Here is a 15,222-nt window from a genome sequence, read left to right as displayed (position 1 = left end):
ACTCCAATAGGTTTGTCAAACATGATTTCCCTTTCATAAATCCATGTTGACTCTGCCAAATTATTTTCTAAGTGTCCTGTTATCACATCCTTTATAATAGATTCTAGCATTTTCCCTACTACTGATGTCAGGCTAACCGGTCTGTAGTTCCCTGTTTTCTCTCTCCCTCCTTTCTTAAATAGTGGGGTTACATTTGCCACCCTCCAATCTGCAGGAACCATTCCAGAATCTATAGAATTTTGGAAGATGACAACCAATGCATCCACTATCTCTATAGTCACCTCTTTCAAAACACTGGGATGTAGATCATCAGGTCCTTGGGATTTATTGACTTTCAGTCCCATTAATTTCTCCAGTATTATTTTTTTACTAATACTAATTTCTTTCAGTTCCTCATTCTCACCAGACCCTTGGTTCTCTAGTATTTCTGGGAGGTTTTTTGTGACTTCTTCTGTGAAGACAGACCCAAAGTATTTGTTTAATTTCTCTGCCATTTCCTTATTCCCCATTATAAATTCTCCCATCTCTGTCTGTAAGGGACCCACATTTGCCTTCGCCAGTCTTTTCCTTTTTACACCTATAGAAGCTTTTACAGTCCATTTTTATGTTTCTCACTAGTTTACTCTCATTCTATTTTCCCTCCAACAATTTCTTGGTCCTCCTTTGCTGAATTCTAAAATGCTCCCAATCCTCAGGCTTACTGCTTTTTCTGGCAACTTTATATGCCTCTTTCTTTGATTTAATGCTATCTTTAATTTCTCTTGTTAGCCATGGTTGGACCACTTTTCCTGTTGAGTGTTTGTGCCTTCAAGGAATATATATTTGTTGCAAATTATGATTTAATTCTTTGAATGCTAGCCATTGCCTGTCTACCGTCATACCTTTTAATGTAGTTCCCCAATCAACCACAGCCAACTTGCGCCTCATTCCTTGGTAGTTTCCTTTGTTTAGATTTAAGACCCTAGTTTCGGATTGAACTACATCACTTTCAAACTTAATGAAGAATTCTATCATATTATGGTCACTCTTCCCTAAGGGCTCCTTTACAACATGATTATTAATTAACCTTTTCTCATTGCACAATTCTAGATCTAAAATAATCTGTTCCCTAGTTGGTTCCTCAACATCTGATCTAGAAAGCCATCTCATATACATTTCAGGAATTCGTCCTATACAGTATCAGTGCTAATTTGGTTTGTCCAGTCTATATGTAGATTAAAGTCCCCCATGATTACTGTATTACCCTTGTTACATGCACTTCTAATTTCCTGCTTTATACCGTGCCCTACATTACCACTACAGTTTGGTGGCCTATAAACAACTCCCACCAATGTTTTCTGCCCCTTGCTGTTTCTTAGCTCCACCCAAACTGATTCTACATCTTGATCTTCTCAGCCAAGATCCTTTCTCACTATTGTACTGATCTCATTCTTTATTAACAGCGCTACCCCACCTCCTTTTCTTTTTTGCCTGTCCTTCCTAAATGTCAAATATCCTTGAATATTCAGTTCCCAGCCTTGGTCACCCTGCAGCCACGTCTCTGTAATGGCAATTAGATCATACCCATTTACTTCTATTTGTGCCATCAATTCATCTACCTTCTTGTGAATGCTGCCTGCATTCAGATAAAGTGCCTTTAATTTTGCCTTTTTAACATTTTTTCCTATTTTGACCTTATTTGCCGCTGGCCTTTGTTTCCGCTGCCTTCCAATTTCACTTACTACTTTTATGCCTTCCACTTCCAGCTTTGTTACTTTCCCTTCTGAATCTCCTCTCAGGTTTCCACCCTCTGCCAGGTTAGTTTAAACCCTCTCCAACAGCACTAGCAAACCTCCCTGCAAGGAATTTAGTCCCGGCCCCGTTGAGCTGCAACCTGTCCAGCTTGTACAGGTCCCACCTCCCCAGAACCAGTCCCAATGCCCCAAGAATCTAAAGCCCTCCCTCCTGCACCATCTCTCCAGCCACGCATTCATCTGCTCTATCCTCCTATTTCTATACTCACTAGTGAGTGGTTTTAAAACCAAAAGAACTAAAATTCTCAATGGTAAATAAGGAATTCCATTCTTTTAATTGCTAGTCAGGGATATTTTAATAAATATAGGTAGACAGTGATATATTTTACAGCAAAATTTAATTGAAATTTTGTTGTTTTAAATCTCTCCTGAACTGATATTAATGAGTTATTGCTGGAGAATAAAGTTTAAAAAAATAAATTAAGATATTATTTTCTAGTTATAGTTCATTTGCTGTTACTGAGCATGAAAAAACAATAAAATAAAACTAAAATCTTGGTTCAGATTTTCATGGCAAGTAGGAGATTGTGACCCTACACTGAAGTAAGAGGATTCCTGACTTGGAGTATATCCAAGTACATCTGAGTGGAGCCCACCACAGCAGCAGACTCCAAGAGCACATAGCCTCTGAAGGAACTGATAGGTGGGGTAATGCATCCTTCAGTTATAATACTAGTTACCTTTTATTTGGTAGTTTCCTCCTGTTCTTAAATTGCTCTGTTGTATAAATGGAATATGGAATTCAGCTTTCAGCACTTAAGAACTTGCCGCTTGTTCTTGAATATTGTATAATTTGGTTTCATTCCTTGCAAAGGTGTCCTGCTCTTTCCTTGCGTTCACCTTTATTCTTGTTTTGGGAAGAGGAGGCAGCAGCTTAGAACTTGAGCAGGAGAAATGACCCAAAGCACTTCAGACAGTGAATTACTTTGAAGTGTTGTCACTGTTATGCAAGCAATCACAGCAGCCAGTGTGTGTACAGCAAGATCCCACAAACAGCAAAGGAGATAAATGACCAGCTAGTCTACTTTTGGTGGTTGTGATTGAGAGGGGAACATCGTGCAGTACATCAGAAGAATTTCCTGCTCCTCTTCTAGTGGTGTCCACTTGAGCAGGCAGACTTGGTTTAATGTCTCATCTGAAGGACAGCACCACCAACAATGCAGCATTCCCTCAGTACTGCACTCGAATGGGGCTTGAACCCACAACCTTCTGAGTCGTGGTCAAAATGCTACTAACTGAGCCGAGCTGCGCTAGGGGAAATTTGAGGCAAGGATGGGAGGTGATGACTGATCAAGACTCTGTGCTAGGTGGGGACTTGTTAGAACTTTAGTAAGGGGGTGGGCAACAGATTAGATCTCTTATTCTTTAAGGGCTAGAATGCCCTGCTGAACTATTCCAGCCCACCTTAACCACTGTGTGTAATCTATGCAGCAACTTTATGGGACATTTTTTGTTTAAATTGACCAATGTATTGATCTACATAAAATCTGTGACAAGACTTCACATTGTCTGTAACTTGGAAGTAGTTACTCTTGGAGAATGTAATCTTGCACGTAGTATTCCCGTGAAGTAGCAGCCGAACCATTGTTTACCATCAGTGCATTAAGTATAATCTCCATTGGTTACACAACTCCAAGTGAAACTAATACATTTTAATTTTTCAACCATTGGTTATCATCCAAATGTGGGGATTCTTGCACTCATCCTTTAAGTTCTTCATCTTCTCTTCTGCCCCCCCCCCCCATCCCAATGAAGAGATACATTGTGAGTTGCGAATCACCACAAATTGCTGGATGATTTGCGCCACTCCGCTGTTAGCGTCACAAAAACCGGAGCTCGCCATCAACCTCCCACGAGTGTCAAGAAATTGCTGCATTTGCACTGTAAATACAAATTAAACTCGCCGCAGAAAGTTAGGGCTGGTATTTCACAATGTAAGGACCCTTTTAATGATGAGATTTACATTCCTGCAATACCACTAAACCACAGAGGACCAGAAAGGCAACAATTGAAACTACAGGTAGTAAATTGTTCCTAGAGGTTTTATAAATTCTATTTTTTTCTTAATTTTCCTTTGTCTCTCTTATCTCTTTTTCTTTCCATCTCTTTATTTCTCTTTCTGATTCTAATTTGACTTTATTTCACCCTATTTCCATCTCCGTTGTTTGCTCTGTTTCTTTTTCTACCCTTAAATCTCATTGGTTAAGGAGATAGACTCATTCACCAGAGTCCCAGATGCCCGGTTAACCTCGCTGCTATCAACTTGCACTTCCAGCGATTTACGGCACAAAATTAATTGGAACTGAAGGATGAGGAAAAGAATCTAACCCACCGCAAGGTGCTTCACTCCAACAAATTCTGGGCCATTGTATTTAATTATCGGTTTAATCATAGAATCATAGAATCATAGAAGTTTACAACATGGAAACAGGCCCTTCGGCCCAACATGTCCATGTCGCCCAGTTTTTACCACTAAGCTAGTCCCAATTGCCTGCACTTGGCCCATATCCCTCTATACCCATCTTACCCATGTAACTGTCCAAATGCTTTTTAAAAGACAAAATTGTACCCGCCTCTACTACTGCCTCTGGCAGCTCGTTCCAGACACTCACCACCCTTTGAGTGAAAAAATTGCCCCTCTGGACCCTTTTGTATCTCTCCCCTCTCACCTTAAATCTATGCCCCCTTGTTATAGACTCCCCTACCTTTGGGAAAAGATTTTGACTATCGACCTTATCTATGCCCCTCATTATTTTATAGACTTCTATAAGATCACCCCTAAACCTCCTACTCTCCAGGGGAAAAAGTCTCAGTCTATCCAACCTCTCCCTATAAGTCAATCAGAAGTTAGCTGCTCCAAGTCATCCTTATCTTTTGATGCCATAAATACACAATTAAGTGATTTCTCTGTGCTGAGTCAGTCCTCTAATAAAGGTGCTCAGACAGATGCTAGTCATTATGCATTCCTTATGTTTGACTCAAATTTGATCAGGCCTACTGCTTGCTTGACTGAAACCTCAGTTTTGAAGATAGAGGTTATCGCCAGTATATCACCATCTCCTTCTGGGGCATGGTGTCTCTTACTGAGCACCGGAGTCAGGAAAAGCGATCACAAATTAAAAACCCAATTGGTTGATAAATGTCCTTTAGGGAAGAAAACCCGCAGTTCTTACCCAGTCTGGTCGAATTGCGACTTCAGTCTCACACCAACATGGTTGACTCTTAACGACCTCCTGAAGTGGCCTAGCAAGTCACTCCATTGTAGTGAACTGCTACAAACAATAATGAGAATCACCATAAGGACTGCAACGGTTCAAGAAGGCGGCCCGCCACCTTCTTCTCGGGGCAACTAGGGATGGGCAATAAATGCCGGCCTTGCTAGTGACACCCACGCCCCGAAAATGAATATAAAAGAAATTGAGAAGAGTGAGAGAATGGAACCTCTCTCCCACACTTGGTGCTATATATAGGCGGCCCAACATGCTGCGATATTGGTATATTTTACAATGCTTGAGTTATCGGTACTTTTGCAATCATTTAAAAAAAACTTTTAAAATTCTTTTTGTGTATTGGTGTTTAAGATTTTTCTTTGTTCAAATGATTTTCTTTTTGAACGATGTGCATTGATACCATCACCAAAGGAACTGGCTTGGAAGAATGTGTGAGGGAGCATGGCTGAAACGGGCGTAGCCTCGTGTCAGTGACTGTCTCCAGTGATCAACTGTCTCATACTGTTGGGCTGTGTAGCTCCTCTCAGAGAGTTCCCCTGACAATATCATAAGCACTCACTGTTCAAAACAAAATATTAAAAAACAGAAGAACTAAAATGTACAGAAGTATATTAATCTTGATGAATATCTGTCATTGATATTTTAAAATAAATGTACTGATTGTGATATGCCCTGTTTTTACTACATTGGAGATTTTTGCATGGTATCGGGCAACATGAGGTACCTATTCCTAAAGTAGTCTTGAGACATCTGAATAAATGTGGTTGGACCACATCAAGAGGTGACTTTTTTACTTTCAACTAAGCGATTATTTTGACTTAAATCAGTACATTTTAGTAGGAATGCAGTGGAATCTGAATTGACTTGAGTCAGATTGTGTCTCACGTAATAGATCCAAGACCAGAGCACAAAACTGGCCCGTAATGGCTGTCATTGATAGTGGAAAGAGCAGCTTTGCATTTCAGATGGCCCAGTATGGATGTTTGTCCATGAGTGACCACAATCATCTCCATTTATAGATTGAATGATTTTGGCTTGCACAGTTCTTTTCCAAAATGAATATATTGCTGCGTGATTATAGGTAGTGGACTGGCTGCACTATTTCATTCTATCTCTAGCTGAAATATGCAGCATTCCACTTTATAAAATGGATGTATGCATACACCTTGGTTTTGCTATCTCATTATGTAGGGTGACTATTCAGTATTCTTTAAGCAGCAGTTTACAGGATTTTCCCATTTAAAGGGCAGAATGCCACAGCCAAGTTTTTGTTTAATTGGGTGTCACTTTTACAATAAGCCAATAGACTCCTTGAATCTCTTGTGTTGTAACTTTCATCAATTTTATCTTTCTGCAGAACCTGAACTGGGCTCGGGATGTGTTGCTAGGCATCAGCATTCCATGGCAACAGTTGAAGCATATGCCAGCACAGGGACTCTTCTATGAGAGGAACAAGACAAATTTTTTTAATGTAAGTTTTATAGAAAAGTTTTTATTTAAATGGTTTATTCCCTCCCCTTTACTATATGTTATCTGTGTTGTGAACACTTGCAGCCACTAGACATCACCAGAAGAAACGTTTAAACCAGGGTCACTTATGAACCATTCCAATGCCGCTGTCAGCTCAGTAGCTGTTCCTGTCTGATTGCTTACAGTCCTGTTTTTATTTTCTTCAAAATTGAAATTTCAGTAGTACTCAATCTTGTCCACAAAGATCACAGAACCCAATCTGAGTGACCCGTACTTACTTTTTAAAAAAAACTACAAGAATTGCTCTTACCTGTGCCTGTGTGGGTTGTAGTGACAGCATCACTGATGAGAGTTGTGTGCAGCAGAAAAAATTAAGAAATGTTCTTCAATTCAGCAAACTTTGTGTGTGTCTGGAAACTAAATTGGATTTGTCACAAGTTTTGCAGTTTAAGTGAAGATGGCTGTCTAGCTTGCCCTTTCATTTGGGTCTGCATTGAGAGCTTGCACTTCTACCGTGACACCAAATATTCTAGGAATACTATTTATTCCAGGTTCTGAAGGACAGGCTCCTACAATTTTTACTGTGCTTAGCGCATAGCCACAAGCATTCACAGATATCTGATGAACCCTTGCTCCATTGATTATGGAAATATGAACATTCTGAGGGGCACAACAGCTTTTAAGAAACAATGTGTAACATTGTGTCTGCTGCAATCAAAGCCAGGGAAATGTAATGTAATTTCCAAGAAATTTTGGTCCAAATCATGGTATAATCTGGAGCCAATCTCAATATACACTGGGAATGGTATGTTGGAACGATTATCGTTGAATCAGGTATGTGTTTATGTGGAAACAGTACAGTACAACCTGTTATAAATCTTTAAACCACAGTCTGTTTCCTATTAGTAATTTTGAAGTAACTAGCTGGCAATGATATAAAAGGAAATTTAAACTTTTGTCACCTTACATTTTAGTATTCCAACAGACTTCCTGTGGGTTGGGACAGCTTCAGCCTGCACTTGTGTTCTGGCATTCCTTGAATTCAGATGAGTTGGAAAGTCTAAAAGTACAATCAACTCAGAGAGCAGTATATTGCTCTACCTTCCCTAGATAATTCGAGGCAGGTTCTGCTTCAAATTATAACCCTGCCTTTCCCTGACCCCTTCCCACATGCGCTTTCCAGCAGTGGGTACTGTTTAGCAGTCAGGAATGGCAATCATGAATGATTTCTCTCCCAGGCCTAGGATACTGAGCCCAACTGTAGCATCCCTACTGTTGCCCAGCTAAGCTCTATAGGTAAAACGGGTCAGAGTTTACATTTGTGTCTACAGGTTTATTGTGATGCCTAATTTGACTTTGTCATCTATATTACTGTTTATACTCTCTTCCACTTTCTCTTGCAAGCAGATGGACAGTTCCTATGCCAGTGCCGGCTCTTTGAAAGAGCTAACCAATTAGTCCCACTCCCTTGCTCTTTCCCCATAGCCCTGCAAATTTTTCCTTCTCAAGTATATATCCAATTCCTTTTTGAAAGTTACTTTTGAATGTTAATTGTATCAGTGATTTATCTCAATTAGTGTTAATTGTATTCAGGTGGTGCGTATCAATTGGGAACTCTCATATCGATTTATGTGAGAGCTTATCCAGAGTGTGGAGTGGATAATGTGGATCTCTGTGAATAGAGACTTGGAAGCAACTGAAGATCAGGCTCTAGTATTCTATCCTTCACCACCGGGCTATCCAATTTATTACATTGAATCTGTTTCCGCCACCCTTTTAAAGCAGTGCATTCTAGGTCACAACAACTCGCTGCATAAAAAGAATTCTCCTTATCTCCCCTCTGTTCTTTTGCCAATTATTTAAAATCTGTCTCTTCTGTTTATCGACCCTTCTGCCAGCTTCTTTAGTCTTTCCACATAACTGAAGTCCCTCATCCCCTGTACCATTCCAGTAAGTCTCCTTAACACCCTCTCCAAACACTGGCCATCCTTCCTAAAGTGTGGTGCCCAAAATTGGACACAATATTCCATAGCTTCCTTGGTTTTGTACTTTATGCCTCTATTTTTAAAGCCTAGGATCCCATATGCTTTTGAAATGGACAAGCAAACAAAATGTTAAGACTTCACCATGGCAGAACAGGTGACAACGACTTGGAACTGCTAGCTTCCTGATATCCAGTAGTCTGCTTGTTGTGATAACTGACATTAACTGAAAATTATATGTTGCATTGGACAACATTCTGCATTTGTTAGTCATCAAAGACTTTATTTTACTTTGCAAACAAAGCCATTTGCCTCTTTTTTTGCAGACTGACCATATCCTGCCTTCCATTTTTAAACTTAATAGGGACATAGGAACAGGAGTAGGACATTTAGCCCCTTGAGCCCGTTCCGCCATTTAATGAGATCATGGCTGACCTGTGACCTAACTCCATATACCCACCCGGCTTAGCCCCATATCCCTTAATACCTTTAGTTAAGAAAAATCTATCAGTCTTAGATTTAATGTTAACAATTGAGCTAGCATCAACTGCTGTTTGGGGAAGAGAGTTCCAAACTTCTACCACCCTTTGTGTGTAGAAGTGTTTCTTAACTTCACTCCTGAAAGTCCTGGCTCTAATTTTTAGGTTAAGTCCCCTGGTCCTAGATTCCCCAACTAGTGGAAATTGTTTCTCTCTATCTACCATTTCATTTACCCTTAATATCTTGAAAACTTCGATCAAATCACCCCTTAATCTTCTAAATTCCAGGGATACAACCCTAGTTTGTGTAATCTCCCCTCGTAATTTAACCCCTGGAGTCCAGGTGTCATTCTAGTAAATCTATCCTGCACTCCCTCCAAGGTCAATATATCTTTCCTAAGGTGCGACGGCCAGAACTGTACACAGTACTCCAGGTGTGGTCTAACCAGGGCTTTGTATAGCTGTAGAATAACTTCTACCCCCTTGTATTCTAGTCTCTAGACATAAAGGCCAGCATTCCATTAGCCTTTTTGATTATTTTTCTGTACCTGTCCATGACATTTTAATGATCTATGTACACGAACCCCCTAAGTCTCTTTGGACCTCCACTGTTTCGAGCTTTTCACCATTTACAAAGTACTCTGATCTATTCTTTTTAGGTCCAAAGTGGATGACCTCACACTTGCCTACATTGAAATCCATTTGCCACAGTTTTGCTCATTCACTTAATCTATTAATATCATTCTGTAATTTTATGCTTCCATCTAAACTGCTTACAATACTGCCTATCTTTGTGTCATTGGCAAACTTGGATATGTGACTCTATCCCGTCATCTAAGTCATTAATAAATACAGTGAATAGTTCAGGCCCTAACACAGATCCCTGTGGGACACCACTAGTCATACATATCCTGCCGATTTGAGTACCTGCCCATTATCCTCACACTCTGTCTCCTGCCGCTCAGCCAATTTCCTAACCAGATCAGTAATATGCACTCAATTCCATGAGCTTCAACTTTAGCTAACAGTCTCTTACGAGGGACTTGATCAAATACCTTCTAGAAGTCCATATAAACAACATCCATAGACATTCCCCTGTCAACTATTTCAGTCACCTCTTCAAAAAATTCAATCAGGTTTGTCAGGCATGACCTACCCTTTACAAATCCATGCTGGCTCTCTCTGATCAACTGAAAATTTTCAAGTTGTTCAGCCACTCTATCCTTAATTATAGACTCTAGTAATTCCCGACAACACGTTAGGCTAACTGGTGTATAATTTCCTGGTTTCCCTCTCACTTTCTTAAATAATGGAGTGACATGTGCAATTTTCCAATCTAAAGGAACGGTTCCTGAATAGTGAACACTTTGGAAGACTATAGTTAGGGTTTCTGCAATGTTCTCACCTACTTCATTTAAAATCCTGGAATGGAAACCATCTGGTCCTGGGGATTTGTCACTCTTTATTGCCATCATTTTTTTCAGTCCTGTTAATTTGCTTACATTAATTATGGTGAGTTCCTGTCCCTGATTCAAAATTAGTTTCCTTGGGGTATCTGGTATGTTATCCCATTCCTCTACTGTAAATACTGATGCAAAGTAATTATTTAACATGTCCGCCATTTCCTTATTTTCATTTACATTATCAGTTTTTAAGGGGCCCACATTGCTCTTCACCGCCCTCTTTTTCCTAATATAATTGTAAAAAATTTTTGTGTTGATTTTGATATCCCATGCAAGTTTCTTTTCATACTCCCTTTTTGTAATTCCTACTAACTGTTTTGTCACCCTTTGCTGTTCTTTGTATCTCTCCCAGTCACCAGGATCTGTGCTCTTTTTTGCATTTTTGTATGCTTTTTTTATTGTGTTTTATGTTGTCCCTTAACTCTTTTGTCGTCCATGGCTTTTTTTTTGGCAAGTAGAGTGCTGGACCCTTATGGGTAAACTGGTCCTGTATCACGTTAAATTTTTTTTTGAACACCTCCCACTGATCTTCTGTCGTTTTACCCATTAACAGATTTGCCCAGTTTACTGTGGACAGTCTCTGTCTCATCCCATTGAAGTCGGCCTTACCTAAATTTAGAATCTTAGTAGCTGATACGGGTTTCTCCCTTTTAAGCACAACGTTGAACTCAATCATATTATGATCGCTATTCGATAAATGTTCACGCACCATGATCGAAGGCAGTGTCTATTTTAACCCTAGCTACTTTTAAACTATAAAAAATTAGTCGCAAATTCCTATTTTGTTTCAGGCCTATGTAAAGAATTCTGCTAAAAAGATTCAGGCACATTTCAGCCAACAGCATGAATGCAGAACAAATTGAAGTACCCTTAACATTCGGGTCCTTTAGGATATTGAAGACTAACGGCATTAGTTATTGTATTACTAGCAACTACTTCACTTAAATAATTCTACAACTCCAAACACTTGAGTACAGAATCTAGGCTGACACTCCAGTGCAGCACTGAGGGAGTGCTACATGGACAGTCTTTTGGGTGCGACATTAAACCGAGGATCCGTCTGCCCTCTCAGGTGGACGTAATAGATCCCACGGCACTATTTTGAAGAAGAGCAGACAAGATTTTCCGGTGTACTGACCAACATCTATCTCTCAACCAACATCACTAAAACAGATTAACTGGTTATTTATCTCATTGCTGTTTGTGGGATATTGCTGTGCGCAAATTGGCTTCTGTGCTTTCCTAGATTACAACAGTCGCCACACCTCAAAAACAAAAGTACCTCATTGTGTGTGAAGTGCTTTGGGACATTCTGAGGCTATATAAATGCATGTTTTCTCTCCTATCTTTCTCTCGTTCATTCTTTCTTTCTCTCATTCTCTTTCATATAAATGCAAGTTGTAATTATCACAGGCAGAAAATTACCTTTGATTCCACATAATTCAGTTCATAATTATCATACTTTTCCCCTGATGCAAAATTATCTAATAAGTAGCTGAACAATACAAAGCAGAAAGGCCCAGGTTTGATGGTATTGAATTATCTAAACTCTGCTGAGGCAGCAGTAGAGGCTCTGCAGTTGGCCTCAGCATTTCTGGGTTGAAGAGGGGCAAATTGGTCAGAGTTCCAATTCCTGAATGCCAACTGGCCACCCATCCTGGCAGCTTGGATGGTGGGCATTGAGGGAGGTAAGGATTGGGCTCAGCTGTTGGGCTTAGCTGAATAGTCTGCAAAAACTTTCCCTCAAAACTCATACCTAAATAATGGCCACTTGGATGAGTTACTGGATGGGAGGGAGATCAGGGGCCGGGGGGAGGTAGGGAGATTGGTGGTCGGGCTGAGTGGGTGGTGAGGGATCTCAGGGCTGGGTGGAAGGGGAGTCAGAGCTAGGAACCTGGAGGTCAGGGCCTGGGGAGCAGTGGCGATCGGGATGGTGGTTTAATGTGGGGTCGAAGGAGCACTCTTGCTCCTCCCGGCTCCGCTTTCAGAGGTAAGTAACCTGCAGGGTTGATTTCCCCGAGTGCAGCCAGCAATGGCCCTGGCTGCACTCGGGACAAACCAGCTGGCTATCTCAGGACAAACTAATCTTGCAGCCGGGACCTCAAGCAGGTGTGAGGCCCCTTATTTGCATATGCAAAAGGCCTCATGCCTGCTTCAGGCGTGGGTAAAGGACACCCCTTGCTTCCTGCCCGCCATTTTGGGGACATAGGCTGCATTATGCCTAAAAAAAACATGCGCTAGGTGGCCCAATTTCTAGGTCGCCTTGTTTTAACTTATCAAGCAGTCTGACCAATCAATAACTCTTCTAAGTTAGAATTTTAACTAAGCTGCACAAACACCTCTGTAAATTCCAGCTGTCTAACAACATTATCTCTACAGACTCTCCACATTTCACTGAATTAAAAGTTGAAAAGTACCTGTTACTGCTTATACAGTTGTCCTAAAGACTTGGGGTGTTAAATTGGGCCGTGTAGCGCCCATTGTTTCAGCACTACGTGGCTTCTCTGACATCCGTTTCAGGCGTGACATGCGCCGGACGCCATCTTGGTATAGGAGTGAGCGCAGGCGCAGATAACGAATGTTGGAATCATGTAAAATAGGGAGAAAATGGCTTCAATCAGTGTGCAACACTGATTTAAAATGATAGACACCATTTTGGGACTTAACACTCAACTCAACACACAGTCTTGACCCCGACCATCTGAACGTGTCTTCGAGTGCCTGGAGGACCCCCCCCACCAGCGCTATTTAAAGGGACCATGCAGGATTTACAGGTTGGTGGCTGGATTATTGCTTCTGGCCGCCGAGACATTTGTAACTGTTTTTGGAGGTCTCCTAGACTTGAATACTAGGACGTGGGGACATAGCCTAACATTTAGAGCCAGGATATGCAGGAGTGAAGTTAGGAAATGCTCCTACATGAAAAGGGTGGGAGACGTGTGGAACGCTCTTCTGCAGACGGCAGTTGATGCTAGCTCACTTGTGAAAGTTAAATCTGAGATTGATAGATTTCTGTGAACCAAGGGTATTAAGGGAATGGGGCTAAGGCGGGTATATGGAATTAGGTCACAGGTCCACCATGATCTCATTGAATGGTGGAACAGGCTTGAGGGGCTAAATGCCACTTCCATTTGCTGCCTCCTGATATGCGCCACCTTCTCCTGCAAGAAAGCAGGACGTGTGTCTGGGTGATGTGCCTGTCATGGTTGAATAGCTACCAGTGTGTGTGGCCTGTGAGTTGTGGGTGGGCGGCTTGAAACAGTGGTAATGTGTAAGAGTGAGAGGAAGCATCTGATTGGAAGAATTGAGTACTGATGGAAAGAGTTTGTTGGTATGTGGGTGATTGGGGGTGCAGTTCATAGGAGACGCCACTTGACAGTTGACCTCACTCACCCCACTTATGTCAAAGCATTGAACTTCTTCCTGCACTGCATCCATGTTTATGATGCTGTGCCCCTGGCATTGACTTCGTCCCCCACTGCCTTTTGGATATATGTCTGGAGGACCTCTTGCACCCCCCCCCCCCCCCCGCCCCGCGGATATAGGATGCCCCTCCTTCTGTCCACCTCTTGCACCAAGGCCTCTAGAGCATCAGCGGAGAACCTTGGTGCACACACTCTCGCAGGCCTGGTACCAACTCAGATCGGCAGATTGGAGGATGTGGGATTTCGTAGTGCACAACCTTTATTCATTGTTTTAACATAACTCATCAGTGTGTAAGCATAGGGATGGGACCTGCATCTGTGTTTTACGTGTGTGATATCTGATCTCTGTGCAGACAGTAGACTGTTATTTTCAGCAAATAACAGGTACCAGCTGCCTTTAAGAGATTTCTAAGAAACATCCACCCTTTAAGAGATTGGGCGTCCCTGGTGGTGGAAAGTGCAAATTGCATTGATTGTGCAAGGCCCGGAATGGAACACTGATTGCAGGTTAGTAGTTAGGCCGGCCGAAACTCGTGACCTGCCTGCGCAGGAGTCATTGGGCGCGGGGTAATAGCGCATGATGCTACCCGTGCTCAAAAACGTCCCTTATCCAATTTTTCCCCCTTCATCCTTGTAATCATAAGCATCTAAGCTCAGGCAAACAAGTGTTCTTATCACTTTCTTCAGAGTCAATATGGTTTATTGACAAGTTTTTTTTAAAGTTAGTTGGGTGTCTGACAGGAGGAAAAATCCATCATAGCTGAAGACTCTCCAAGTCAAACTAACGATTTGGACTTAAACATAGGGGGCATGATTAAGAAATTGTGGATGACGCAAAGATAGGCTGTGTGGTTGATAGTGAGGAGGAAAGCTGTAGACTGCAGGAGGATATCAGTGGACTGGTCAGATGGGCAGAAAAGTGGCAAATGGAATTCAATCCAGAGAAGTGTGAGGTAATGCATTTGGGGAGATCAAACAAGGCAAGGAAGTACACAATAAATGGGAGGATATGGAGAGGTGTAGAGGAAGTGCATGTCCACAGATCCCCGAAGGTAGCAGGGCAAGTAGATAAGGTGGTTAAGAAGGCATATGGAATGCTTTCCTTTATTAGCCGAGGCATAGATTATAAAAGCAGGGATGTTATGTTCGAACTGTATAAAACACTGGTTAGGCCACAGCTTGAGTACTGCGCACAGTTCTGGTCATCACATTACAGGAAGGATGTAATTGCACTAGAGAGGGTGCAGAGGAGATTTACGAGGATGTTGCCAGGACTGGAGAATTTTAGCTATGATGACAGATTGGATAGGCTGGAGTTTTTTTCTTTGGAACAGAGGAGGCTGAGGGGTGATTTGATTGAGGTGTACAAAATGATGAGGG

At 41.5% G+C, this 15,222-nt stretch overlaps 1 protein-coding gene across 3 annotated transcripts in view; it reads left to right on the top strand.

Annotated features, from left to right (window-relative positions):
• Positions 1–15,222, top strand: part of cabin1 (calcineurin binding protein 1) — a 483,310-nt gene that overhangs the window by 232,922 nt on the left and 235,166 nt on the right. For all 3 annotated transcript variants that reach the window (XM_068005469.1, XM_068005470.1, XM_068005468.1), the window contains exon 28: positions 6,381–6,494. In XM_068005469.1, coding sequence (XP_067861570.1) covers positions 6,381–6,494 — 114 coding nt within the window. The remainder of the gene's footprint in view (positions 1–6,380; positions 6,495–15,222) is intronic.

Source organism: Heptranchias perlo, chromosome 25, assembly GCF_035084215.1.
Source record: "Heptranchias perlo isolate sHepPer1 chromosome 25, sHepPer1.hap1, whole genome shotgun sequence".
Lineage (NCBI taxonomy): Eukaryota > Metazoa > Chordata > Chondrichthyes > Hexanchiformes > Hexanchidae > Heptranchias > Heptranchias perlo.
The sequence above is the reverse complement of the archived record's forward strand: the minus strand, read 5'-3'. Positions and strand labels throughout refer to the sequence as shown.